The sequence below is a fragment of the Myotis yumanensis genome, unplaced genomic scaffold (assembly GCF_028538775.1).
Source record: "Myotis yumanensis isolate MYYU_CA2020_CCGP unplaced genomic scaffold, mMyoYum1.0.hap1 SCAF_19, whole genome shotgun sequence".
In the NCBI taxonomy this organism is placed as follows: domain Eukaryota; kingdom Metazoa; phylum Chordata; class Mammalia; order Chiroptera; family Vespertilionidae; genus Myotis; species Myotis yumanensis.
In genome coordinates this window covers 28426583-28452604 of record NW_027223770.1, presented here as the reverse complement: position 1 = coordinate 28452604, position 26022 = coordinate 28426583, and the positions used below count along the sequence as shown (strand labels likewise).

At 67.8% G+C, this 26022-nt stretch overlaps 1 protein-coding gene across 8 annotated transcripts in view; it reads right to left on the bottom strand.

Annotated features, from left to right (window-relative positions):
- Positions 1–555: 555 nt before the first annotated feature.
- The window catches only part of FBRSL1 (fibrosin like 1), a 32960-nt gene continuing 7493 nt past the window's right edge, over positions 556–26022 (bottom strand). Inside the window, exons 3-20 of one of the 8 annotated variants that reach the window (XM_070399191.1) lie at positions 20609–20713; positions 18977–19012; positions 14853–14882; positions 8681–8726; positions 8150–8498; positions 7830–8047; positions 7167–7235; positions 6787–7001; positions 6156–6206; positions 5878–5973; positions 5415–5483; positions 5268–5309; positions 5054–5125; positions 4613–4724; positions 2902–2979; positions 2643–2726; positions 2275–2479; positions 556–1777 (exon numbers count right to left, since the gene is read on the bottom strand). In XM_070399191.1, the coding sequence (XP_070255292.1) occupies positions 1069–1777; positions 2275–2479; positions 2643–2726; positions 2902–2979; positions 4613–4724; positions 5054–5125; positions 5268–5309; positions 5415–5483; positions 5878–5973; positions 6156–6206; positions 6787–7001; positions 7167–7235; positions 7830–8047; positions 8150–8498; positions 8681–8726; positions 14853–14882; positions 18977–19012; positions 20609–20713 (2586 nt within the window). In that variant the 3' untranslated portion in view covers positions 556–1068. Of the gene's footprint in view, positions 1778–2274; positions 2480–2642; positions 2727–2901; positions 2980–4612; positions 4725–5053; positions 5126–5267; positions 5310–5414; positions 5484–5877; positions 5974–6155; positions 6207–6786; positions 7002–7071; positions 7236–7829; positions 8048–8149; positions 8499–8680; positions 8727–14852; positions 14883–18976; positions 19013–20608; positions 20714–26022 lie in introns of all 8 variants that reach the window. The other 7 variants (XM_070399195.1, XM_070399192.1, XM_070399193.1 and 4 more) reach the window with 7 other exon arrangements.

Here is a 26022-nt window from a genome sequence, read left to right as displayed (position 1 = left end):
AGGTGGCGATGTGGGCTTGGCGGGTCACAGAGACCTCAGGTGCCCCCAGGTGTCCTCTCGGAGGGACGTTCAGGGGACTGGTGCGCCGTGTGGCTCTGCAACGCTGAGACCAAAAGACCCTCCCACGCCAGGTGCTGGCCGGTCAGAGGGACAACGCTGGACAGGCGTTGGCTGATGCCGTCGGAGAAGACAGACAGAAGTCGATGTTTTGTGATCGATATAGAGTCTTTGCTTCTAAAACCCGGAGTTTCTGAGGGTCCAGAGTGTCCCAGAGGCCAGCGCTGGCGGCCGGTGCGGAGCTGGGGTGCTGCTCCCTCTCCCCCCACCCCCCGCCCGCCCGGGGCCCCGGCAGAGCTGAGGGGTCACCGTGCCCACAGGCGGGGCTGGCGGCCCCAGTAACACAGGGCTCTGTGGGGACTTGGGGTAAAGTGTGCATAACTCAGAATTTAATGACGTCACATATATTAACAGACTATTTACATTTGTTCCATTTGTTCTTTACAAACTGAAGAATCTTCTTACACTTCTGCATAATAAGGCAAAAAACCAGGTGTGTACATTAATTATTGTTTTAATATAACATCTGTAACTTCGGTTCCAAGTACCAAGGGAGGGCCAGGGCGGAGCCTGAGTGGGGGCCTCACAGTGTGTTGGACAAGATGACCGTGTTTTTCTCCATAAATAAGACGAAAAAAACAAAAAACACCAAAACCCACAAACGCTGGGCTCTGGAAGAGGATCTGAGGCTGTTAAACCGCAAATCGGAACTAAAAGTTAAAAAGCAAAACTTTTTTTTCCTTTTAAATGTCTAAAGAGCACAAAATTGAAAAAAATACAAATCTATTATAAACGCTTCTCACCTGTGGGGAAAAAAATGTACAAACTTGAATTTTCTTCCAAGAGCCTAATCTGGGCTCAGAAAACAGGAGGTCACCCCAGAAGGCGCAGTGGGAACCCCAAGCCCCAGGCGGCGGGGGCAGGGGCACCGCCGGGCTGAGGGCCTGTGCTTAGTTCCCGGACCTGCAGGTGGAGGGGCGGCGGGCGGGGTCCGCTCCAGGCGGTACCCAGCTACCGCGCCTCCACCTCCGGCGGGTTTCGGGACGGAGAGAAGTCGGGGGCCTCGCCGGGAGCCCCGAGAGGTGTAGTCCTGCTCCTGGGGGGCCCGGGGGACGTGGGGGCCCCGCCCGCGGCCACTAGCGGGGGCGGCGCGCCGAGGGCAGCGGTGGCCGGCGGGGTCCGAGCCAGGAGTCCGTTGTGCAGCACGGGCCCGAGGCGCGGGTAGTGCAGGGCGCCCAGGTGCGGGGAGGCGGGCAGGTGCGGGGAGGCGCCCAGGTGCGCGGGGGCGCCCAGGTGCGGGGAGACGCCCAGGTGCGCGGCCCGCAGGCGCTCAGGGCTGTAGTCGTGGGGCTCGCGGTCGCGGTAGAGGCGCTCGGGGGGCTCGAGGGCGGCGGGGCCCGGGGCGGGGACAGCGGGCAGGGCGCGGCGGGGCAGCTCCAGGCCGCGGTAGGTGTCGCGCGGCGGCTCCCACGCGAAGCCCAGGCGCACGCGGTGCAGGCCCGGGGGCTCGGGGGTTACGCCGTCCTCCCCGCGCTCCTCCTTAACCTTCACGTCGCCCTCGGGCGGCTTCCCGGGGCCCAGGAGGCCCGCCGGGCACAGGCGGTCGCTGGGGGCCACCTTGCCGCAGGGGGACTGCGGGGGAGCGGCCGCGGGAGCTTCCCTGGCCGGGGAGCGGCTCTCCTTTACCCGCGGATCGGCCGGACCCCGAAGCAGGAGGTCCCTGGAGTGACAGACACCCCTCAGTTGCAGGGCAGACAGACTTCTCCCCCAAAGCAAGCTGCCTGCCACCACCCCCACCTCAGCCCAGCGCCTGCTGGCCCGCGACCATACAAGGTTCTGGGGAACGTGGGAGGGGGCCAGGGCGGAGGGGCCTGTGGGAGCCCCTCTCTCCCGTCCTCGCCGCCAGCCCACAACCCCTGCAGGACCCTAGGGTTCCTCTGCTGCTCCTCCTCCCACCCCAGCCAGGGGCCCCTCAGGTTCCTCCCAGACCAGGCCCTGGTGGCTCAGCACCTGGGTGAGGTGGCAGCTCCCCGGTCCCCCGAGAGCCAGGGCTGCCCTGCCCCACGGACCCCGGCTCCCCCAGAGGCCCCCTCCCTGCTGCCCCCTCCTCTGGAAAGACGCCCCCACGGCTCCTGCCAGATCCCATGAGGGGTCCTCCCTTCTCTGAGTGTCCAGCTTCAACCCCTGGGGGAGGGAGGTCTCCAGGGGCCCACTCACCGCTCCCGAGCCTCCCGGCCCTTGTCCGGCTCTCGGTCGTGGTTGGTCAGGGCTGAGACCCGCTCCGTGTCCACAGGCTTGGGCCAGGGAGGCGGCGTGGGGAAGGACGGGGGCGCCCGGTGCAGCCGGCTCCAGGCCTCCTGGGGGCTGGGCAGGCTGTGCAGTGCGGAGCCCTCCTTGGGGGCAAAGAGGCTGCTGCCTGCAGCTGGGGGTTGGGGGGACATGAGGCCAGGGACTGTCCCCCACGCAGGGCTGCCGGACCCCAGCTGTGTCCCCAGGGGTTAAGGACAGTGGGCGGGTGCAGCCCAGACCCCGTGGGGAAGCCCACAGAGGGGGAGGGGAGGGCACGCGTGTGGGCGGTCACTCACTCAGTGCGTGGCTGCCCAGGCCTCCGAAGGCGGCGCTGCCCAGGCTCCCCAAGCCCCCGAAGGTGCTTGTCCTGCTGAAAGGGTCTGCGGGGCAGCGGGCGGGGCTCAGGGCCTGGTGGCTCCTGCCTGGCGCCCTCCCCCGTGGCCCTGGGACCGGCAGGGGCCGGCTGTGCAGTGGGAGAGGCCCTGGTTCTTGGGTCACCTCCCACCCCCGAGGGTTCCCGAGGCCACCCCAGCACACCGACTTGGGCGCACCTACCTGCCAGGTGACCTGTGGGCAGGAAGCTGCCGGGATGGGCTGAGGGGCCGAAATGGCTGGCGGTGGGATGGGCAGCACCTGGGGGCAGGTTGGAGCTGGCAGCACCTGTCGGCTCGTTCCCGGCGGGGCTCCAGGTTTCTCTAGGAACCCCCACCCGCCTCGAAGGGGCCGACAGGAGGACCCCAGGGGCGCAGGAGGGGGTGCACCCCGGGACAGAGGCCGGGCCTTCGTGGGCTGCTCCCAGCGCCCGTGATCGAGACCCTGACGGAAGCTAACGGATGACACTGGTCACCCAGTGGGTGTTGGTCGTGGCCCCGAGTTACGGCTGCGAAAGGCAGCCCTGCCCTGTGCCCCGGCCGCCCCTGAACCGAACCTGGAGGCCGCCAGGCAGGGAGCATGCCCTTCACTCCAGGGGATTTCTGTGAAGACGGTGGTGGGGGTCCCCCAGCTCCGTCTTTGGGCCCCAACCATGGAACAGCGGTGTCCCATCCCCCCGGGCCCTCGGCTACAGTTACACGTGCTTCCAAGTGACTCACAAGCCAAAGAAATCAACCCAGAAGCAAGAACCAGCCCGCCCAGCGCTGGGAACGGTGTCGGGTGGGGGCGTGGCTGGGGGGGGGGGGGGGAGGCAGCGCCGGGAAAGGAGGCCTCTGAGGAAGGACCGTGGGGGACTCAGGACGAGACAGCAGCCTGACCCCGGCCCAGGGCAATGCCCGACCAGCAGGGGGGCACCCGGAGGGCCTGCCCTGGGGGAAGCGGCTGAAGAGCAGGACCGGCTGGGGGCAGGCAGCTCAGGCTCCAAGTGCAGAGCCACGGCTGGGCCCACGGAACACGGCCTGGGGGTGCCAGCGAACAGGGCTGCAGCCACCACGGACCGGGCCCCTGGTCTGCAAGATCAGACACCAGGGAGGCCGCTGCTCAGCTGGGTCTGGAGGCCAGCAGAGTGCTGCAAAGGGGCCGACCTGGTGACCCCTGCACCCCAGCCCCAGCCAGGTGACCGGGCTGGCCTCACAGACGCACCCACGTGTAAGGGGACAGCAGGCGGCAGTGAGGGGAGGGAGAGTGGGGGAGGGAGGGAACTTGGAGGTGCCATCGAGGCAGCTGGGGAGGAGGAGCTGTGGCCGAGGCCTGTGCTCACACCGGCCCGTGGGGGGGCGGGGGGGGCCTCTGGGGCCCGAGGCCTCCCCTTTATCTCAGAGGAAGTGCTGCTGTGCAAACCCTGTGCCTGAGCTGAACCCCCCTCGAGCCTGCAGTGTGGTCTGTGCCCCCCGAAGCCTGGGCGCTGGTCCCGGAGCTGCCCCGGAGGCGGCACCCACAGGTGGTGCCCGCTTGGTGCTGGGAGACAGGCTCATGGGCTGCTGCCTCGCCCGGCCCCCCCCGCAGGCCGGCCCTTGGCTAAGTCAGCTGTCGCTTCACTGTGACGTCTCAGCCGTGGGGGTGTGTACGCTGAGTCCTGCTAGGGAGTCCTCGAATCTGGGTGCGCCCAGAGACCCCGACACAGCGTGACTGGTGTGGCTGCGGCGGGGGAACACGGGGTCCCGGGGCAGTTTCTACCTCCAATGAGAAGCCAAAACCCTCCCTGGGAGGGAGGTGGGCTGGGGAGGGCGTCAGAGACAAGCCCCGGAAGGAGGGGGGGCGGGCGCAGGTCCCTCTGGGCGCGATGGCTGGGGGAGCAACAGGTGCCCCCGGCACCAGCCCCAGGCGGCCTCACCTGAGCTGGAGAAGAGGGGCTGGGCCCGGTCATGTGGGGAGTGGACTCCGGGGAGCAGGCCTGGGGCAGGGGGCCTGCTGAGCACCTCCAGCTTGTGGGGGTCCAGCTGCATCTGCGGGGACAGAGGTGTCCAGGGTGCTGCCCGCCCCGCCCCGCTCAGGGAACCCTGCTCGGGGCCCCCAGGCAGGGAGCTACGCCCGAGCTGGGCCTGCACAGGAGCCCCCCCTGCATTTCTGTCCCCGCCTCCTGTTTGTTGCTGAAGCTCAGGTGCCCGCCAGGGAGAGGACAGGGCACAGGGTCGAAGGCTGCGGGAAGGGTGGGGGGGGGCACTGGGACCAGCACAGGTGTGTGACCACCCCACCACACGGTCCTGTCTCCTCCCAGCTCCGCCCAGCCCCAGGCGAGGGAGGCAGCAAACCCGAGGGGCGGCGGGGCGCTCACCTTCAGCCTCTGCTGGTGGCGGTAGGTCTGCCATGCAATCTGCACGTGCACCGCGCACCACTTCCCCGGCTTCTGCGGAGGCGGTGAGCGCTCAGTGGGCCTCTTCACCCCAACACCCCCGGGTCCTGGGGTCACAGGGCACCCAGGGCCTCCCAACGGGTACCCAGATCCCCCTGGCCGTGGGCCCTCCCCTCGCCCAGGAGACGGCCCACACCTGACTGCTCACCCTGACTGCTGTCCGGTAAGGCTCGGACACCTGTGGCGACAGAGGAGCAAGCGTTAGGTGGGGGCCGCAGCCCAGCCCGGGGGAGGGTGGGGACGCTCCCAGGGAGGGAAGGACCGCTGGGCGGCTGCCACCTACCCCGGGGCCCTTCGGCAGCAGGGTGTGGACAGCGCTGGTCCGGCCCGTTACCTCGATTGGGTTTGAAGTCTGAGGGGAGAGGACAGGATGAGAGGCTGTGGAGGCCCAGGCCCGACAGCACCCATTCCCGAGTCGCCCTGCGCGCCGCCCCCCGGGGGGCCTGGCTCCGCCCCCTGCCTCCTGGGCTCAGGGGGAGGAAAGGGCTCGATAGTGAGATGCAGGGAGGGAGCAGAGGGAGCCCAGTCCCTGGCCAGGCCTCAGGCGCCTCCTGCCTCCACGACCGTACCCTGCACTGCTCCCCGCTGCTAAGCTGCTGCCCAGACTGGGGCCCCACTGAGGGTTTGGGGCTCTGCCTCCAGGCTGAGTCCCCAGGGGAGGTGTGTGTGTTGGGTGCCCTCCGCATGCTGCCACCCCTACCCCTGGGACACCCCGGGCCTCCCCGCCTCCCAGGAACAGCCAGTACCTTGGGCTGAAAAGCGCCCTGCAGGGACCCGAAGGGGCCTGGGTGTGGGAGCAGGGAGGGCAGTCCTGGGATGGCGGGCGGGAAGGACGGGAAAAACTGCAAGAGAGAAAGGGGGGGCGTCCAGGCTCCAGCTGAGCACTCGGGTCCTGGGGGGACACCGGCCCCACCCTCTGGGCCCCCACCCTCCTGTTTAGAAGCACAATCGCCCCCCACCCCACAGCCCCAGCCTGGCCCGGCGCCCAGCGGACCACACGGGGGCCAGAGGCAGGGCCACTCACGTTGGAATGTCGCAGGTAGGGGCTGTCCAGCGTGGGCGTGTACTTGTCCAACTAGAGGGGAGAGAGGGAAGGTGAGGCGGTCCTGCACACGGAGGCCCTCCAGGGGCCTGTACCCACCACCCCAGCAGGCCCTGAGGGGGCCTAGGCGGCCATCCAGCCTCCTGGGCTGGGCTGCAGCCAGCTGACCAGGGCTCCCCGAAGCACACTCGCTGCCAGGCCTTCTGCTGTGGCAGCCGAGACGGGAGGAGGTGCTGCACATGGGGGCATAGAGCCCAGGGGGGTGGCCCAGCTGGGGCAGGGCCGGGGGGGGGGAGGGCGGGGGGGGCTGAGTGGCCTCGTGGCCTCCCCCTGACACAGAGCAGCTGGATCAGGAGGCCAGGCCCTGTGGCCTGGGGAACACGAGGGGCCGCAGCCCTGCTGTCCTGTTGCAAACTGACGTCCAGGGCCCCGTGTGAGGACCGCTGGGCCCAAGACCACGTCCCAGGTGTGTGCACACGGGGTGCCTGCCAAACCCAGGACGGGACTAGAGCAAGACCAGGAGGGGGCGGAGGCCAGACGGACAGAGCGGGTGGTGGCAGCCTGCGTGCAGGTGAGAGTGTGCCTGCCGGTCCCGCCAGCTGGGCCTACGCACCGGCGGGGGTGCGGCGGGCAGCAGGGCCGGCGTCGGGGGCAGCCCCGCGGGGAAGGGGGCGAATGTGTGTTGGTGCTGGTGTGTGTGCTGGTGTGTGTGTTGGTGCTGGTGGAATTCCGCCCGCAGCAGAGCCGCCGGGCCCAGGGGGGCGCCGGGCCGCTCAGCGCTCTGGACCAGAAAACGCGCGTTCAGCTCTTGCCTGAGCAGCTCGCGATCTACAAGAGAAAAAGAGAGAGACAGAGGCGCGTCGGCCGCGGGCTCGGGCGGGGCGAGGCGGATAGTCACCTGGCACTCCCGGGTTCGGCAGGCCAAGCCGTGGTGGCCGCTCGCTAGGTGCGGGCCCCAGGGTGGAGGGAAGAGAGGGGCCTGTGACCAAGTACCAATCAGAATCCCCGCATGAGGCTGGCAATACATGATTGGCGGGCTGAATGAGATCAACAGGCTGGCATCTAAAGGCAAGAGAGAAGACCGTGAGCCCGGGCCACGGCCGCGGAGCCTGCCCGCCGGGCCGCCCGCCCTGTCCTGGCCCAGCCCGGCCCTGAGCTGCCCAGCCCGGCCCTGAGCTGCCCAGCCGGTCCGGCTGACTCCGATGTTGGGAAGACTGGACAGGAGACCCGTGGAGAAACATGAGGGACCTACCCCGACCCCGAGGGCAGCTGCCGGAACCAAGCCGGGAGGGGCCGCTTCATCTCAGACCCCTCGGCTGCACCCAGAGAGCCTCGCCCCCAATAGGGACGGAGCAGGAAGAGGCCAGCAGGCTCTGGGCAGCCTCCAGTCCCCGTCCCAGCTGCCTGGCCAGCCCGGAGGGGCTCCAGATGGAGCAGGCCTGTGTCTGCACGCAGCCCACCTGTGCACAGAGGCCTGGCAGTGGGACCCCAGGGAAGGCCCCTCTGGGCCACGGCGTTTGGGGCTCTGTGGTCAGGTGGCACTGGGCCTGGCCCAGGGAGAGGCTGTGCCTTGGGGGGCTGCACCCCTCCCCCAGCCTGTCCTGCCACCTGCCCAGGAGTGAGGATCTCAGGGAGGGGGCGGTGACCCGGACCTACCGGCGGGGTGTCCCGGGAGGACCAGGCTGTTGGCGGGCAGTGCCGGGGGCGGGGGCAGTGTCGCAGGGGCAGCGAACATGGCCGCGTGGTGCTGGTGCTGGGCCTGGGAGCGGAGCGCCAGGTGTGAGGTAGACAGGTGCGTGCCTGGCCCGAGCGGCGACAGGGATGCGTGCTTTGTGAGCCCGAGGCTGGCGCTGCTGCTGGCGCTGCTGCTCCTGCTGTAGGGATGGGGGGCTCAGTGCCAGCAATTGAGGGCGCCCCTACCTACCAGCCTGCCCCAGGGTCTGCGCCCAGCCCACACGGGCCAGGCCAGGGCCTACCTGAGGCCCAGCAGGCTGCTGTGCACAGCCTGGCCGTGGCCGTGGCCGTGGCCGTGACCGTGGCAGTGGCCGTGGAAAGCGCCCAGGGGGAGAGGCACGTGTGTCGGGAGCGGAGCCCGGGGCTGCGGGGGCACAGGTGGCGGCTGCGGGGTGAGGCGGGGCAGGGCAAGTGCTTCCTTCTTGATCTGCGGGCTGGCAGGGGTGCCGGGCACTGGGCCACTGGAGGGCACAGGGCTGCGCACGGAGGGCAGGAAGGGCGGCTCGGTGCTCTGCTCGCGGCTGCGCTCCAGGCCCGAGATCTTGGGTGCCAGCCCGGCCTTGGCCTCCGACTTCTCGCCTAGCGTGGGGCCTGTGGAGAGAGGGCCCCCGGAATGAGCCCGTGAGCCCCACATTTCATGCGGCCCATAGCCTGCGAGGTCACAGCCAGGGCCCAGCCCCCACCGCCCACTCGCGGGGCCAGCGAAGGCCCCCTGCTGACCCCCGGAGAACCGGTCCTTCCTGAGGCTGGAGCCCGGCCACAGGTGCTCTTACCTTTCTCAGCTGCCGGGGCAAAGAGCTTCTCGGAGCCCACAGATGCCTGGAAGAGAGAGGAGGGTCAGAGCCAGAGGGTAAACGGCCCTGAGCCCTGCCCTGGCACCAGGGGTCAGGTCTGGGCAGGTTCTTGAGCCACAGCCCCACGTGGGAGGGTGGCCACACAGGACACTCGGCCCTGCTCAGTGGCAATGAGAGGGCTCGGTGTGGCCCTGCCAGGTGGGCGGGGACTCGGGAGCCCAGGCTCCGTTGGGCCTCGAGGTGGGTGATGGAGCAGAGCCCACGGTGCCCCCACCCACAGCCAGGACGGCAGGACACGGCCCGCCATGCCTCAGACCTCCCTGCACCAGGCCCGTCACAGGCCTGGGGACCATGGTCACAGTGCTGAGCCCAGTGCCCAGGGCAGCGTGGACTCCCGGGGCTGGGCAAAGAGGAACGTCCCCACCTCACCACTCCTGGGAGGCAGCCGCGAGGGCGGTCGGGGTCGGGACGTGGAGTCCCCCATAGACCTTTCTCCCTGGACTGTAAGCCGCGTACCAGTCACCGCTGAAGGCGTCCAGCTGACAGGTGCAGTGCCCTGAGCAGCCTTCACCGTGACCAGTGCCCACATTCTCGTCACCCACGCTCGCATCTCCCAGCCCTCCCTCTGCTGGGGTCTGCAGATGCCCCACCCTGGGCTTTCGGGTGCACAAGGCAGCCAGGGGCTGCTGTCGGTGGGCTGACTGAAGCACCAAAGGTGCACCCCATGAGGACATCCCCAAAACTGGGACCAGGAAGAACAAGGCAGCAAATGCATCCTGAACACACAGCTGACGACAGGCAGGGGCAGGACCCGACTGCCAGGGACACAACTCCCCCCGCCTCCCCCCCCCCCCTTGGCACAAAGGTGGGAGGGAGCAGGCACCACAGGCCCCACCTCCCTACCCGACTGAGGGGGACAGTGGAGGGTCTCCCCTCCCTGCCAGACCACGGAGCCCGCCTGTGACTCCTCACCCACCCACAGGACACAGGCTCGGTCCACGCCTACACAGGCACCACTGCTGTGACCTCTTCCCGTGTTTTTTCCGGCACCTTCTACATGGTGAGTAGCAGCTGATCAGTTGTTAGAGCCCTGCTGAGTCCCCATGTGGGTGGGAGGCTACCTAAGCTGGGGGTCTGCAGGGGAGGTGGGCGGGGTGTCAGCCCTGGGGGCACTGGCATGCCTGCCCGCCTGGTCCCAGGCCCCTTCCCTGTCTTCAGGGTCCCCGACCTGAGACACTGCCAGTGGCTGATGGCGATGAACTGGCAGCTGTCACCTTCCCGGGCTGGGCCCTGGGTGGGAGGTGCTGGAGGGAGGGAGGGGCTGAGGCCCTGCCCCCCCCCCCCCCAAAGACAGTGACCAGGTCTGTGGGATCTCGGGGGCACGGGGGAGGGGAGCGGGTGTGAGAGTGGGTGTGCCGTGGGTGGGCTGCCCCTGACTGGAGGAGCATCGCTGGCCCAGCAGCCGGGTCAGAAGGGAACTGCAGACCAGTCCCTTAGAAAGCCCAGGTGGGGGTTGGGGGCAAGTGCATCTAAGGCCGCAGGCCTCCCCGCCCCCCCGGGTCTGGTTCGGTTCAAGGACCCAGCCCAGAGCACCGGGCCAGGAGGCGGGGCCCAGACACCAGGAGAGCCAGGGGAGCGAGGGCAGGGTGGGAGAGGCACCCTCCAGCCCCCGGGGATGCCGTCCTGGCTGAGGGAGGCCGCTCTTCCAGCTCGTCAGTCCCCTCGTCCGGCTGCCGAAGTTAAAGTTTGCTCAGGGAAGCCGAGGGATCCCGGTCCGCAGGGGCCCTGGGCAGGGGCAGGCGGGCTCCCCCAGAGGCCTGGCACCTGGCGGGGTGGAGGTGGGGGCCCCGCCCAGCATGTGCTCAGAGGCCGCCTGCACCGGGTCCAGGGTCCTTCCTGTTCTGCAGGGACCCGACCCGGGACAGTCACTTCCTGGGATTATCTGCTGAGACGTGACCCGGGAGTGGCAGCCCTGTCCTTCCCCACCCGAGCCGGTTGGGTGGGAGCCAGGGGTCACTCCAGGTCAAAGTACAGGCGGGAGGTCCCGGCTGCAGGGTCAGGGCAGCACTGACTTCTGGGGGAGCAACCCCTGGCGGCCACCGCGCTTTGTCTTTGGACTCGACCGGCTGGGCAGCCTCGGAGGAGACACGCGGCACGGGCGCGCCCCGCCCCAGACAAAGAACCCCGCCTCGGGCCGGGCAGGGCTGCGGCCCGGGACCGGGCGGCCAGGTTGCGCCAGGGCACAGACAAAGGCGCCCCCCCCACCTCGCCCCCCAGCACCTGGCCTGCCCGGGCCCCCCAGCCGGACTGCACCCCGCGCCCAGCGCGCCTGGTCAAAGGCGCTGGGTCTTCCCGCGCCCGGCTCCTGAGAGAGACAGGGACGCAGCACGGGGGCCCTCCTGCATCAGCTGCTCTGGGGGGACGGCTGCTCTCTGGACCCGGCCCCCGAGTCCTGAGTCTTTCCCGGAAGCCTCCGCCGCGAACTCACTGCCGGCGCCCGGGGTCGGCGCGCTCCGCAGGCGATCGCAGCGAGTCCTCCGGCCGGAGCGGGAGCCACGGACGCGGACAGCGGAGCGCGGGTTCCCCCACCCCGAACTCGGCCTGTCGGGTGTCCCTCCCGCGCCCTCCTAGCCGGCGCCCAGGCCGGGGGCGCAGGTCCGCCGCGCCGCTGGGGCTCGGGGTGCTCTGCGATGCTCGGGGCCCCAGCCCGTCGGGCGCGGCGGAGGGCACCGGCGGAGGCGAGGAGCTTGGCGGGCGGGGCGGAGGCGGGGCGCGGGCAGGCCCGACTAATCCAGCCCGGAGGCGCGGATCTGCCCGCCGGGCTGCTGCTCGGTCCGAGCGGTCGCCACCCCATCGCCGCTACCAGATCAGGGCGAGTATGGATGCTCCCTCGCCCAGGGAGCAGCGAGGTCAGTGCCTGGGGCTGGAGGATGACAGCGCCCCACACCTGTCCTATGCCAGCTCTGCCCTCCCCGCTCCTGAGAGAGACACCAGCAGGCAGACGGGCCCTGGTGGGCGGAAGCCGGTCCCACCCGGCTCCAGAGCAGCAGGCAGGGCCAGGCCACCCTGGGGGTGATGTGGGGAAACCCACGCAGTCACTGGGATGGAGGGCGCCCACCTCTAAGCTGCCGTGGCCCCGCCTATCTCGGGAGGACACACCTCCGTCTCTGAGGAGGTGGACTTGCTCGGCTCATCCCAGGCCAGGGGCTCAGGTCAGTGTCCAGAACACTCGCCTCCCTCCCAGGCCACCGGCACCATGAGGGCCCCAGTGAGCAAAGGGCACAGGCTCGGAGGAGGGGGCTGGCCAGGGAGCCGAACTGCTGTCCACGGAGGGCCCAGCCCCGTTCCCGCAGCCCCGGAGCTGGCAGAGGCCGAGCGCTGGGAGCATGACTTGGCAAGGCGTCTGGCAGAGGCTGGACAGACAGACATCCCTTGAGGGGGGTTGTGGCCACAGGCAGGGGATGGAAAGCAGTGCTGGCCAGCCAGCCACCTGGTGGGCCACTCGGGCAGACGGCAGGCAGCCAGCCCAGGCCCAGCTGGCCCCCTAATGAGCCCCACACAATTTTCACCCCATATTTTTCCAATAAAAAAAGCAGACGCAAACTACCGAGTGGTGGGCGGGCCATCTGGAGGAGGTGGGAGGACCATGGCGGCGAGAGGGCTGGGGTGGGGGTGGGAGGTCTGCAGCACTGACTGGACACAGAGGTCGCGGGCGGGGCCTGTGCATCAGGAGGGCGGACGGATGGGAGGGCATTCACAGGGGAGGCTGGAAGAGGTTTTCTGTCTTGTCTGCAGGCCAGCCTCCAGGCTGCTGCTGGCTGAGAGGGAACCTCAGACCCTGGCAGGTTTGGGACGAGCGAACTGGCCGGAAGCACGGAGCCCAGGCCTCCCTGCGGCCCATCCAGAGAGGCCGTGGGGGGCTGCCCGCCTGTCCTGCTGTCCCCGTGCCCAGCACCTGCTGAGTCTGTGCAGACAGACCCAGGGCACAGAGCAGCTCCCCGCTCTCTTGCCCACCCAACCTGCACATTCAGCTGCCCCTTCTCCTGGCCTGTCCCCCGAGAGCAGCCATGCTGGTTCCGGCCCCCTGTGCGTCAGGGAACGTGACAAGCCAGCCTGTCCCAACTCTGTGGGCATGAGTCCCAAGGGCCCAGCAAGGGTGGGGGAGGTGCCTGTGGATGCCAGGCACTGCTGCAGGTGATGCTGGTCTCCCCTCCTGCGCCCTCGCGGTCACGTGCCGGAAATGCCTGGAGGCACTTGCCTTCCTGCCTGCACCAGCCCCCCAACCCCCAGGTCTGTGAACGGCCTCACCTGGCCGGTGCCAGAGAAAGGAAGTTGGGGTGCCCAGGGGGCAGAGGCCCTTCTCTCTGCTTGGGGTGGGGATCCTCACGGGTCAGCCTGGCTGCAGTGGGGAGAGCAGGAGGGGTGGCCACTTGTTCCGAGGTCCCAGGCGAGTGTCCCCCGGGCCTGCTTGATGGGCCTGGAGAGGGTTACTCGCTGCCAGAGACTGCGCCGGGGCAAGGAGGGCGGGAACTCGGGTCTCTTGCCACCCAGCTGCTCACCACCCCCAACTCTGGGACCATCAGTGTGTCCATGGAGGATGCTGAGGGGCTGGACCACGGTGCACGGTGCCCCTGCAGCCAGGAGGGCCGAGCCCTGAGGACACCTGGCGAGGCCGTGCAGCAGGGACCTCCCGGGGTGGTGGCGCCGGACGCACTTGGAATAAGACCTGAACTTCATGCTGTGATTTACGCCACGTGGCCCTTCTGGGCTCACCCTCTGCTCCAGCCCCCGGACGCTTGCACCCTCGTCCCTGCCTCGCCGTGCAGAGGTGCCAGCCCTCATGATCGACGGAGCGGGAAAACGGTGCAAATGACACGGCTGGTGCCACAGCTGCCTCCTCGGACCCAGACGAGACTGAGGGTGGGAGCCACACGCCACGGACGGCCACAGGGACAGACGGCTATTGTCAGTGTCGAGTTTGGTTTCTGTTACAGCAGCAGCAGCTCCTGACTGAGGGGGCCGTGTGCAGGGTGGCTGGCCCCTGCTCCCTGACGCCCGGAGGGAGGGCTGGGAGGCAGAGCTGCTGTGAAGGACGTGTCCTGGCTAGACCCCGGGGTGCAGGGAAAAATTCGCCAAGACCAGCACTGACGGGGCCAGGCAGGCGGAGCTTGTGGGCAGCAACTGTAGTGCCGGCCGACGGGGCGTGGACGGAGCAGCCAGCAGCTCAGGAACCCTCCCTCTGCCCCTCATGGCAGCCCTTGGTTTCAGAGAGCATTTCCAAAGAGTGGTTCCCAATGAAAGGAGGCGCTGAAGGCGATGTGCCGGCTCAGCCCTCTCCCCAGGTGCCCAGTCGGACTCATTACAGACGGGGTGACAGGCAGCTCCTCGGGAAGACACGTCCCAGCACCCAGGCGCTGTGGGCATGGGACCCACAGGCGTCCCGCAGGCCCCAGGGTGGCGGAGGGGAGGGCCCTGGGCCCCAGGACACGCTGGCCACCTCTGCCATCTGCCCCTCGGGCCAGACCACAATGACGACCCCTCCCGGGGCTTTGGGGCCAGCTCCCCTTGGAGGCCGGTCCCGGGCATCTCAGACCTCGCTGTCCACACTGCTCCTCCGTCCCCTCCCAGGCCTTGGGACAAAACGCTCGCTCTCAGCTGCGCCCCCCCCATGGCTGTCACCTGGGCCCCGGCGTCCTCCGCAGGCCTGTCCAGCCCTCTCCACACCTGCATGGGCTTGTCCACTGAGCACCAGGAGGGCCGCCTGCCCGCCGCCTGCCCGACGTGGCCAGGACTCGGAGCCGAGAGCCACATACCAGGCCTCCCAACGGAACTCACTCCGTTTCACAGAAACCTGACCAAACACCAGGCAGTGCTCAGCGGGCCCTCCAGGCCGCCTCCCGCAAAGCGCCCGCAGGCACATCGACCCCCGGGCCTGCGTGCCCAGCCCCCCTGAGGGCCCCCACAGGCACAAGGGGTCCCAGCCTGCCTGCCTCACCACCTGCGACGCCTCAGTGGGACATTCGCCTGTTCGCCGGCCCAGGTCCCAGCTGTGTGACCAGGTGCCCCTGACCCCACAGGAGCCCCAGCACCTTCCTGCCAGGTCTCAGGGCCACCTGTGGGTCGAGTCAGCTGGGGGGTCCGTAGGGCTTACCTTGTCGTCCCCGTCACTCTCGCTGTCACACTGTGGGGAGAGAGAGGGGAGTTAGTGCCATGAGCCCCACAGGTGGCCAGGCGAGTTCACGGGAGGCCACAAGGCTCACACCAGAGAGGGCGGGTGGGAGGGACGGAGGAGGCTCTGCAGACCCACCCCCGACTCCGAGCCTCAGGCCTGGGGGGGGTCCTAGGCCAGTGGGACCAGGAACCCAGGCTGCAGAGGCCCCTCCTCACCCCAGGCCCAGCGGGGCCCAGCCTTGGGCAGCTGAGCTCTATGAAGGAGGCAAGGAGGGCGAGCGGTCGGGGGGGGAGACCCCTGGGGATGATGAGGGGTCAGGACAGGCCTGGCCAGAGGCGCCGCCAGCAGGGAGGGGTCGGGGTGCCCACCTGCTTGCCCTGAAGCTGTGCCGAGCAGAAATGGCCCCACATTATTAGCGCAGCAGGTGAGGAAAGACCGTGATCAACAAACCAACCCGTTTCTCGTCAGTCAGCAGAGCTTTAAAGGAAAGACTGTTCTAGAAGCCACAGCAATTCCCTCAAAAGGACATAAAGAAGGAAAGCTCTTTCCAGCAACTGCAATTAGGACACGCTCCGGTCAAGTGAGTGACGTGGCTGAAAACACCTCCCCGGTGCCCTGGCCATGAGCGTCCGACGGGCTGTGGGGCAGAGGCCGCCTGAGGGCTCAGCAGGGGCCGGGGCTGGGAGCAGCCAGAAGGGCCGCATGGAAAGGCCAGTCTCATCCTGGGTCTGGGCTCCGCCCGGTGCCAGCCCAGGCCTGCGTGGCTGGCAGGAGGGGGCAGGAGACAGGGCCCCTGGCGTCCCGCTGGCGGGGGGACCACCGCGGACTCACTGGCTTACAATGGGGGACTGAGGCAGCTGCCGGGCACCACACAGCGACTCCTGCGTGGTGGCTGGGAGGGGACTGAGGCCAGGGTGTCGCCCCAAGGGCCCGGCTTCTTGGAGCAGGAAGTCGAGGCTGCGCCCAATTAGTCATGCAGAACCCAGGAGGGTCCGCGAGCCCTGGCTCACTCGGCCAATTCACTTTCTGTGGGTGTTTCGGCTTCAAAGCAAACAGAGCACCGATCACTCCGTGAGCGAGCAATGAGGTTACTGCCGCCGAGGGCCCAGCACAGGCACCTCCGCCAGCGAAACCCGCAGCGGAAACCCACGCACGTGCCCTGTCACAGGTGGGCCAGCGAGGACGAGGGCTGCCTCGGCCTGACCAGGGGCTTCCCCTAATAGCCCGACCCCTCAGCCCTTGGCCCTCAGTCCCCGGGGCGGGGGGGGGGGGGGGGATGCCCGCCAGCCCAGGAGCACGTCCACTGCCAATGGGCAGCCTGCCCGCCGTCCCCGAGCCCTGGTCCGTGCCCCGCGTCACTCCCGAGGGAAACCTGACATCTCTGTGTCTCCACAGGCACTCAGCCACACACGTGTGATGGGAGGGTCCGCCTGGGCCGTGTGCCGCTCCTCTGGCTCTGGCTCCTCCATGCACTCTGCTCTGACCCCTCTAACCCCTCCTGTCCCCGGGGCCTCCCTCCACAGCTGCCAGGAGATTTCTGGGTTCTCCTCAACCTCTGGCCTGTGGCCTGAGGAGCGCTGGCTGCCGCGATGAGTCGACAAGTGCGTGGGGACGGCCAGCAGCCGCCACCCCAGGGTCTCGTGGGGGAGCCTCCTATGCTCAGGGGCCAGGCCTCCCTCCCCTTGTTCGCGGCTCCCCACTGCCCGTGGGGCCAGGAGATCAATGGGCCTGTGTCACAGGATGAATAAAACATGGCCCAGCCCTGCGCCCGAGGCTGACCTGTGGCGGAGTCGACTGTATTAATACGTTCGCGTGTTGTCAGACTCGCAGCGCTAACTGCCTATGAATTATTTATCGACACGAAAGTCTTAACCAGAGCAGTGCTGGCATTAATCCCACCCGGAGCCCGGCGGCCTGGCCTGTCCGTGTAATTGAATCTCAGCTCCCAGGGCCCGGCCCGCCCCTCCCGCTGTGGCTCCTGGTGCAGGTGCTGGGCCTCGAGGGCCCCATGGCTTGTCCAGAGCTTCCAGGTCTTGCTCCAGGGCCCGGCCACGGCTCAGGCACAAGGGGCAGCACGGTGGGTCCGAAGCTGGTGGGGCCACACTGCAGTGGGATGACCACGTGGGCACCCTCCCACCCAGGGCCTTGGTGTAGGAGAATCGCCCAGAGCTGAACCCAGGAAACAGCCAGATGCAGGACACACAGCCACAAGTGGGCGGAACCTCGATGTGTCCGGGAACCTCTGGGAAAGTGGCTTGGAGGAAGGGCCGTGCCAGGCTGGGGGGGGGAGGGGGTGTCTCGGTGGCTTCTCCCGCAGTCCCCACAAAGCGATGGAGCTCAAATCCACGGCCCACCCACTGCCTGACCCCACACCACCCAGTGGGAGCGGGGGTGGCACACCTGGGCCTCCATTAGGACCCGGCCCCGCAGCACAGGCAGGCAGACCGTGATACACAAACAAACCAGGCGGTGGGGCTTTACAGACGGTGGCAATGACCCCCAATCTGGTCCTCCTGTGTGGAATACGGGGTGCCTGGGGTGGGGCGGGGGGCCAGGTGCCTGGGGTGGGGCGGGGGGGGGGCCAGGTGCTTGGGGTGGGGAGGGGGGAGGGGCCAGGTGCCTGGGGTGGGGAAGGGGGGGCCAGGTGCCTGAGGGGGGGCGGGGGCCATGCTGCCTCTGGCCTCCACAGCTCTAGATCTCCATTTCGGTTTCATAGGGAAGCCCCCAGGCCCCTGTGTCTGCGGACAGATCACGTGTTTTGGTTGCAAGCAACTGAATTAGGAGAGTTGCTCTCTAACTAGTACGTGGCGGACAAGCATCTGACGACTGTGCAGGGCTGCGAGCGTCTGGGACAGAAGCTGCTGAGGATGCGCAGTAGCTGGGGATTTGCTGGGGAAACTCTGGGCAAATGAAGCCCCTTTGAGTGTCGTCTATGAGCCAGGTCAGAGGGCAAATGCCAGTGTCGCCTAGAGCGGACGCTGCTGGGAAGGGAGGACAACCACACACACACAGGTGACGCGGGCACACGCCTGCAGAACGAGTCACTGGCACAGGTGCAGCCACACCACCCAGACACTCACATACAGGTACACATGTGAGGCGTGCACACACCCACTCACACATGCATGCGCATCTGCTACACCCAGACACACGTGCAGATGAACACGCATGCGGGGCACAGAACACACAGGCGGCCCAGAGACAAATAGAACTTCTAGGTGCAGGCAAACACGGCCTCATCAGGCCACATGAAGATGTGCATGTGACAGACACATCAACATGCAAGCACACGACACACCAGCCACATGCACACACAACAGAGGGGCCCAGTCTGCTGCTGGGCGTGCTGGCCCCGCCCCCTCCTAATCACCACCCGGCTCTCCCCATCTGACCGGCATCACACAGGTCACCGATGCCTCCGCCCGGGTCTGCCTGCCTGTGCTGCTGGGGCCGGGCCCTGGCACAGCTCCCAGTTGACTGTAGTGTGGGGAGCCCAGGCGCTAGTGGTGACCGGTGACCGTGACCGTGAGGACTGACAGGCACCAGGCTGCAGAGGAGGGCGGGTCCTTCCCTGGAACACCGCTGGGTGGGGAGGGCGGCTGGGCTAATGGGTCAGTCACACCCGACAAAAAGCCGCCCTGCAGCTCTGAACTTGGTAAACCAGGGCCTGCCGGGCCGGCCACCAGCCACACCTGGCACCTGGCTGTCGCGGCGCTCTGGGCCTGCTGATACTTCAGGGAAAAGGAGTAACGTCCTGGGGGGGCAGTCTGTTCCCCAAGGATGGGGGTGGGGGCCGGAAGGGGAGCCCTGCACAGCCAGCCTGCCCAGGCCAAGCGAGGTACTGGGGGGCAGGGGGGTCACCGGGGAACGGCTGCTCCACGCCCAGGACCCCCAAGTCCAAGTGCCACCCGACAGGACCCTCTCCCTCGGAACCTCCGCCCCTCAGCCCATCTCCAACCTGTGCACACCTGCTTCGGGCCAGCTCTGCCAACAAGACCACCCTGGGGTCCGCCCGGGGCAGGGTTCCAATGGGGGCTCCGGAGGGGACAGGACATGCAGGGAGAGAGGGAGAGGGACAGAGGGTGGGGTGGGGGGGGACTTACGGAATAGCCTCTGCCTGAGAAGGCCTGCGCTGAGCTCTGCGGAAGGAAGAGAACATCCGTAACCAGGGTAACCAGGCTCACAGCCCCACCGCCACCCGGCCTCTGAGGCCCACCCCGGGGCCCCGTCTGAAAGGTCAGGGCACCCCTGTCCTTGGGCATAGATGCCGTGACCCTGAGACAGGCCCAGAGACCACGCCCTGGGCCCTGGCGGGAACCAGGGGTTGGGGGTCAGGACCGAGGACACAGCTGAGCCTCACAGACCCAGGACCCCATTCGGACCTTGGCCCAGAGACCCAGATATGGCCCGGCCAACACCCCCACACACAGGCCCCACATCCCTCAACTCTGAGCCAAGTGTCGGCCCCTAGAGGGCCTGCGTTCCACACGTGCTCTGTCCTCACCTGGCTCAGTCCTCACGGGGCCAACCCTCCCAGGGGGGACGCCCCTCTGTGCCTGCCAGCCTGCCCCGTGCCACCCCCAACCTCCCAGAGACTGGGAGGGGAAGCTCGGGAAGGCTTTCGGGAGGAGCTGGACGGGGAACCTCCGGCCTTGGAGTCAGGATGAGCTGTGGCCCGGAGGCCGTGGGAGGAAGTGGTTCGGAGGTGGGTCTCACCCCTGCCTCACAGGGAGGCCCCCAGGGCTGGCCCCCAAGGCACAGGCTGGCGGGATGGGGCTGGGGGGGACCCGCAGACCAGGGCCTAGAGCACACTGGGCACTGAGCTTGCTTCTATCCGCACAGGGACCCGTCCCGCCTGGGCTGCAGCTGTGGGACGCCCCCCTCCGCAGGCAGACCCCTGCCAGGTGCAGAGTTCGCCCTGGCAGTCTCCAGCCTGGAGGCCCTGCTGACAGACGAACGGACGGACAGGGTGGCTGGGCTGCGGGCCCAGAGTCCGCTTCCTGCTTCCAGGCCGACACTCAGAGATGGAACTGGGCGGCCCCTTTCCCATCTTGTGGGAAAGACCAAGCGGGCAATCAGCCTCCTGCAGCCTCGGCCTCACCGCTCCCAGGCCTCCATTTAAATGACAATGAGGAAAACTCACTCCTCCAGCCTCCAGGGCGGCCACGCCTGCAGCTGGGGGTCCAGCCTGGGCCTCCTCTAGGGCCTCCCAGGGTCCCCTCCCCCAGGAACCCCTCCCCTATCCCTAGCCTTCCTCCAAGCTCTGGGACCTGAAACCCCTGGGGTCAGGGCCACCTGGTCTGGTCTCCCCATCGCTGGCCAAATCCTGGGTCAGCCCCTCACGGGGTCCCGGGCCCCTCCCACCTCCAGGGCTCTGAGCTCAGGGACCTCCTGCCAGGACAGCAAAGGCGTCCCCAGACTCAGGCCACCTCAGCATCAGGCTGAGGCCAGCAGCCACCCCTGCCCACCACCCCAAGTCCGAGCCATTTCGCTCCCAGAGCCCCTGTCTCCAGTCCAGTCCTGCCACCGGAGTGTCCAGCCTGTGCCTGCCCGCTGGACAGCGGGCCCCCACCTGACCCCCACCCTGCCACACAGCCTCCACCGGCTCCCACCAGCCTCGGTCCTCATCTAACTCCCTCCCGGCGGAGCCCTGGTAAGTGAGAAGCTGTTTACTGAGCGGCTGGCGGGTCTGCGCAAGGAAGGCTGCCGCAGACTCCCTGGGTCTGGGTACTCACGTCACTGAGCTGGTCCCGGGAGGCGCTGAGCCGGGAGCTGGTGGCTTCTCGGAAGCCCTCGTCCTCGCTGTGGCGGTCGCCCCCTCTGGACAGGACAGCCTTCACCTGGGGACAGAGAGAGGGCTCAGCAAGCGCCTGAGCCTCTGCACCGCCTGCTGTGGGGAGGGGGGCAGCCAGGGTCAGGCCCCAGCTCCACCCGAGGGGGCGGCCCAGGGAGGGGCGGGTAGGGGGCAAGTGGCCCAGCTGTGTGGAGCCCAGGCAGGAAGGAGACACAGGCTCAAGGACAGGAGTCTGCAGCTGGCTCTGTCCCCTCCCCAGTGGTCGCCACACCCCTTCCCTACACCAAGCAGGGTGGCAACTCCTCCCCCTCTCTTCAGACCCCCCACAACCCCAGGCTGGCATCAGGCCACAGGCTGTGTGACCCAGGGCCATCCCTCAGCCTCTCTGTGCCTGTCCTGTCACCGCGGCAGCTCCTGCTCTTCACACACAAGCCTCCCTGGACACCAAGTGCCCAGCTCACGGGAGGAGCAGAGATCCGTGGAGTTTAAGTGGCAATGAGAGGAGTGGCCAAGATATATGTATTTTTATTGATTTCAGAGAGGGAGAGGGAAAGAGATAGGAACATCCATGATGAGAGAGAATCAGTGACTGGCTGCCTCCCGCAGGCCCCACACTGGGGATCAAGCCTGCAACCCCAGCATGTGCCTTGACCGGAATCGAACCCTGACCTCCTGGTTCATAGGTCGATGTTCAATCCCTGAGCCACGCTGGCCGGGCTCACACTCTTCTTTTTACTTGAAAATAACTCTAACCTCACAAAGCTGTGGGGACACGACCCACATCCCAGCCCAACCCTGACCCTGACCCTGCCACACCCAGGAAGCCACATGGCCTTGCGTCCAGCTCCGTGTCCTGGTCCCATCGCCTCCCGCCTCCCGCCCTCCCTTCTGTCCCTTAGCTTCGTCTGCTTCCACGGTGATGCAAACCTCCCTCGGCGCGTCTGACCGACCAAGGCTGTGGCTCTCAGCCAGCACGCCGCCCAGCACTCAGGGAGGCGACCCCGGTTCCAGGTGCTGCCCACGTCCCACAGGCCGGCACAGAGGGTGGCACGCCGGGGACAGCAGGGACCACAGAGGAACCCCAGAGTCCATCGCCAGCCCCCAGCTACCTCCCGCGTGAGGAGGGGCTGGGGCAGGCACCACTCACAGTCATAGGAGCCCAGCACCCGGCTCACTGGTCCTGCAGGAGGAGCAGCATGACCCCATCCTGCGGTGACAGCACCGAGGGCAGGGGGCTGCGTCGCCCAAGGCCACACCGCCAGCCCGTGGCACGGAGGGGAACCTTCCGGAAGGATCTACCAGCCCATCTGGCAACTGTCTTATGATTAGAAAACCCCAAACACGGCAGACAAGCCGACACGGCAAACGGATGTGGGGAGCAGCCCGGAAGGGCCAACACGCGGAGCATCCAGGACGCTCCCACGATTGTCTCCTTTCCCCAGCGAGGCTCGCGGCTCGGGGTCCAGGGCTGGTGGGGGTGCAGATGAGAAATGGGGCAGTCAGCACCCAGGGCAGGGAGGGCCTGGAGGTGTGCGGAGGGTACGGGTACGGGAGCTGAACCGCAAGTGAGTCAGCCCCAGGAAGGCAGAGGAGGGCGGGGGGAGTGGGTCAGGCCACCGAGGACCTCGTGGGGTGGGGGTGGGACTCGGGGCTTGACCCTGACTGAGGGCGGGCGGAGCCTCCCAGAACCAATGGGCTCCTCAGGGGGGAGAGAGGCTGCTGTGCGGGAGCCTCAGGGGAGCCGGGTTCTAACCGCAGAACGGGGGAGGGAGGCTGCTGTGCGGGAGCCTCAGGGGAGCAGGGGAGCAGGGCTCTAACCGCCGAAGGGCCGGAACCTCAGAGCGCCTGTAACCGGGGCCTTGAGACCCTCCAGGGCCCAGACGGGACGTCTCAGGCTCCCACCCAGCTCTGGCGGACTTCCTGCCAGCTCCCTTGGGTGAGGGCAGGGCTGGATGTGGCGCTATCTCCCTTACAGTGGCCTGGCCTGGCTTTGGGGACCTGCGGGTGCCTCTGGGTTAGGGTGAGGGTAGCCTCTGCCCAGGGAGGAGGCCGGCCGGTCGGTGTCTGGCCCAGCAGCCGCTCCTCACACACTGCGTGACTGGAACAGAGGCCCTGCTGGCCGCACTCTGGTGCTCAGGACCCGGAAGGAAGAACTCCGTGGCGAGGGCGGCCCTCTGGTTTTGATCAAAATGAAGGGCAGGGCTTGCGGGAGTGATCGGCATTCACCTGAAGCCGGGACACACGAAGGCACCCCCGTGCTCACAAGACAAGCTCCTCCTGGGGTTCCCTCAGCCTGGAGGGTGTTTCAGGAGGACCCATGCTCGTGCCTGACCCCTGGGAACCCCAAGGGTCTCCTTAGTGGGCCCCTGCACAGTCAACTCCATCTCAGCGTGGCCATCCCGGGTCCTACACGGACACCCCCTTCCACCTGAAAACCGCAGCCAGAGCAGGCCGGGCACTGCACCTGCAGACAGGGAGGTGGAGGCAGGGCCTGTGCCGGGCATGGAGCGGACACCCAGGCTCCATCCAAGGCATCCCTGGCGCAGCAGGGGCCTCCCCCAGACCTCCAAGACCCCCCTCAAAGACTCATCCATCCTCACTTCCTGTTCAAAGTGGACCCCACCCCCACCCCTGACCTTGGAGCCAGCTCATCGGTGGGAGCCCAAGCCTCCACCCCCACTCCCCCAGCTGTGTCCTGTGGCCAGCAAGGTGGCTCAGAAATTCATTTACCTTCCAGCGCCTCCTAGTGGCCACTCCATAGGAGAGCCCGCTTCCAGACTGCTGTCCCCAGGCAACACCAGCAGGGCCCCCAGGACAGGTGCTGCAGCCGCCCCTGCGGCAGGTGGGCCTCCCCAGGTGGCACCCCCCAGGGTCCCAGCGCTGTGAACCCAGAGCAGCTGTGGGGTCATGGGTTTGTAAGCCCCTCTGGGGTCCAATAGAACCCCAGCCCCTTTCTCAGCCTGCGATCACACAGGGCCCTAGGCTCACAGCAGGGTGGCCCAGATGGGAAGTGGGGCAGCCCCGGCCCTGGCTGGGGGTCCCCATGGCCCTGCCCCACACCCTACAAATTGGCCGACACTCCCAGGGGCTGCAAGGTCCACGCTCATCCTGGCCCCCCTTGGGATGCGCCCCAGCACCAGGTATGCGGACCGGGCAGAGGCACTCACAAGGCCCACAGGTCCCAGGGCTCAGGGCAGGGCACACGCCCGAGTCCCCGTCCAGTGCAGGGGCTGAGGGAGAGGCCAGCAGAGCCGGTCCTGAGCGCACCACACATTCCCTCCCGCTGCTCATTGGGTATAAGGAGCACAATCAGGCAGGACACTCCTGTTAAGTCACAAACGCTGACGCTGCTATAAGAATGGCACGGCACTTTTTATTGTCTTCAATCAGAAAAATAAACCCTGCGTCTCTGGGAGGCCCTGAGTGAGGACTAGGGGACCCCACACCCGGCTGGTCAGGCCCCCACAGGCAGGGTCCTGGTGAGCAAGTGGGGAGGGGGAGGCCTGGAGACCGGGACCCCGAGGATGGGTCAGCATGGACATGCCTGTCACGGCAGGCGACAGGGGCATGAGGCTGAGCGGGAGCCTGGCCAGGGCACCCCAGGGGGCAATGCTACTCCCCGGACGGACAGCTGCAGCCCCTCTCAGGGCCCCTGCTGTCCAGGGAGTCCCAGCACTGGAGTGGCCTGCCCTGGGCCAGGGACAGCGGAGGCAGAGCTCTGTAGTGTGGGGTCTGCCCAGCAGGGGGCGTCTGGGGCAGCAACTGGAAGGCTGCAGAGGGCACTGAGGGCACCGAGGACCCAGGGCCCTGGAGACTCTCTTGGTGCGGAGCTGGGGGTGGGGGCTGACCCACTTCAGTGACTGGACTGGGTGGTGACTGGCGGCAGGCAGTCCTGGGGGACCTTCCTTGCCACCAGCAGCTTCTACTCGACCACAGATGGCCCTGAGCACTCTCGCGCCTCCAGTCACAGGACCTGGAGGTGGAGGCAAGGCTGGCGGGACAAGGCTGCACCCACATTCTGCGGGGAGGGGGGGCACGAGGAATGCACACTGACCAGAGGGGAGGGGCCCTGGGGGTGAGGCCAGCAGCTCACACACACACACACACACACACACACACACAGGCACACCTGGGGGGCGTGCACAGACTCAATGTACAAGGACATGTGGCATCAGAGGCACAGAGAAACAGAGGGGCCCCCGGCAGCCCCTCCCAGGGGCGTGTGAATGTGTGAATCACACAGCACAGAGCGGGCACAGGGGGGTGGAACAGGCATGGGGGGGGGCGGAGACACGGGGGTCCTCTCTTCTCTTCCTGGCGAAGGTGGCCTTGGGCGGCTAGCAGGCCTTGGGCCGTGGTGGCCCTGCCTGGGGCTCTGCCTCTGCTGAGCCAAACACAGCACACGGCCCGGCCGCAGCACAGAGACCAGTCCAGCAACACAGCTCGGGCAGCAGAGGAGCCGGGCCCAGGGAGCCACAGATGGTGGTCGGGAAACGGGCATCAGGCTCCTGGGCTCACATATGGGGCCTGGCGGGCTGAGCGGGTGGAGGATCGAGTCCGTTGTGACCGTAGGGGCCAGCAGGGACGGCCCAGGGCCAGGTCCAGCAGGGACCGCCGCCGAAGCTGCAGGGGCCCCAGGAGTGGCCGGCGGGGCGGGGGGGGCTCCCCCAGAAGCGAGGGGCGCTTGGGGATGGGGAGCAGCGGCCGGGGCTTGTAGGGTGGGCCCGGGCCCAGAAGCGACTGCGGGGGCTGGCAGGGCTGTTTGGAGTGCAGGAGGGGCCGCTTGCGTCGGCAGTTCTGCTCTGGGCCCAGGAGTGGCTGCTTCTGTTGGCTTGGCTGGCTGGGGCCCAGCAGTGAAGATTTGGGGGGCCCATGCTTCTCTGGGGCCTCAACTAATTGCTGGGGCTGACGGGGGTGACCGGGTTGACCCAGGAGGGACCTTCGGGACTGGCATGGGGTGAGCAGCGCCTGCCAGGGGCAGCAGCACTGGCCTGAGGGAGAGCAGCTGGACCGGCGGCGGGGACGCAGCAGGAGGGGTGACCGGGGGGGCTGGCAGTGCGGGCAGTGGGCCAGCAGGGACTGAAGGGGCCCGCACCACTGTTCTGAGGATGCCCTGCTGGGCTGGCTGTGCAGACACGGGGCCAAGCACGACCACGTGGGCCAGCAGCAGCGGTGCCAGAGGGCCAGCAGGGAGCAACAGAGGTGGCAGGGGGCCGGGGGGGAGCGCAAGGGCTGGCAAAGGTGGCAGGGGGCTGGGGGGGAGCGCAGGGGCCGGCAGCGCTGCCTGGAACTTAGGGGTGACAACCGTGGCCTGGAGGGCGGAGCCAGGAGTGGCCGCCGAGGCCGGCTGCGCTG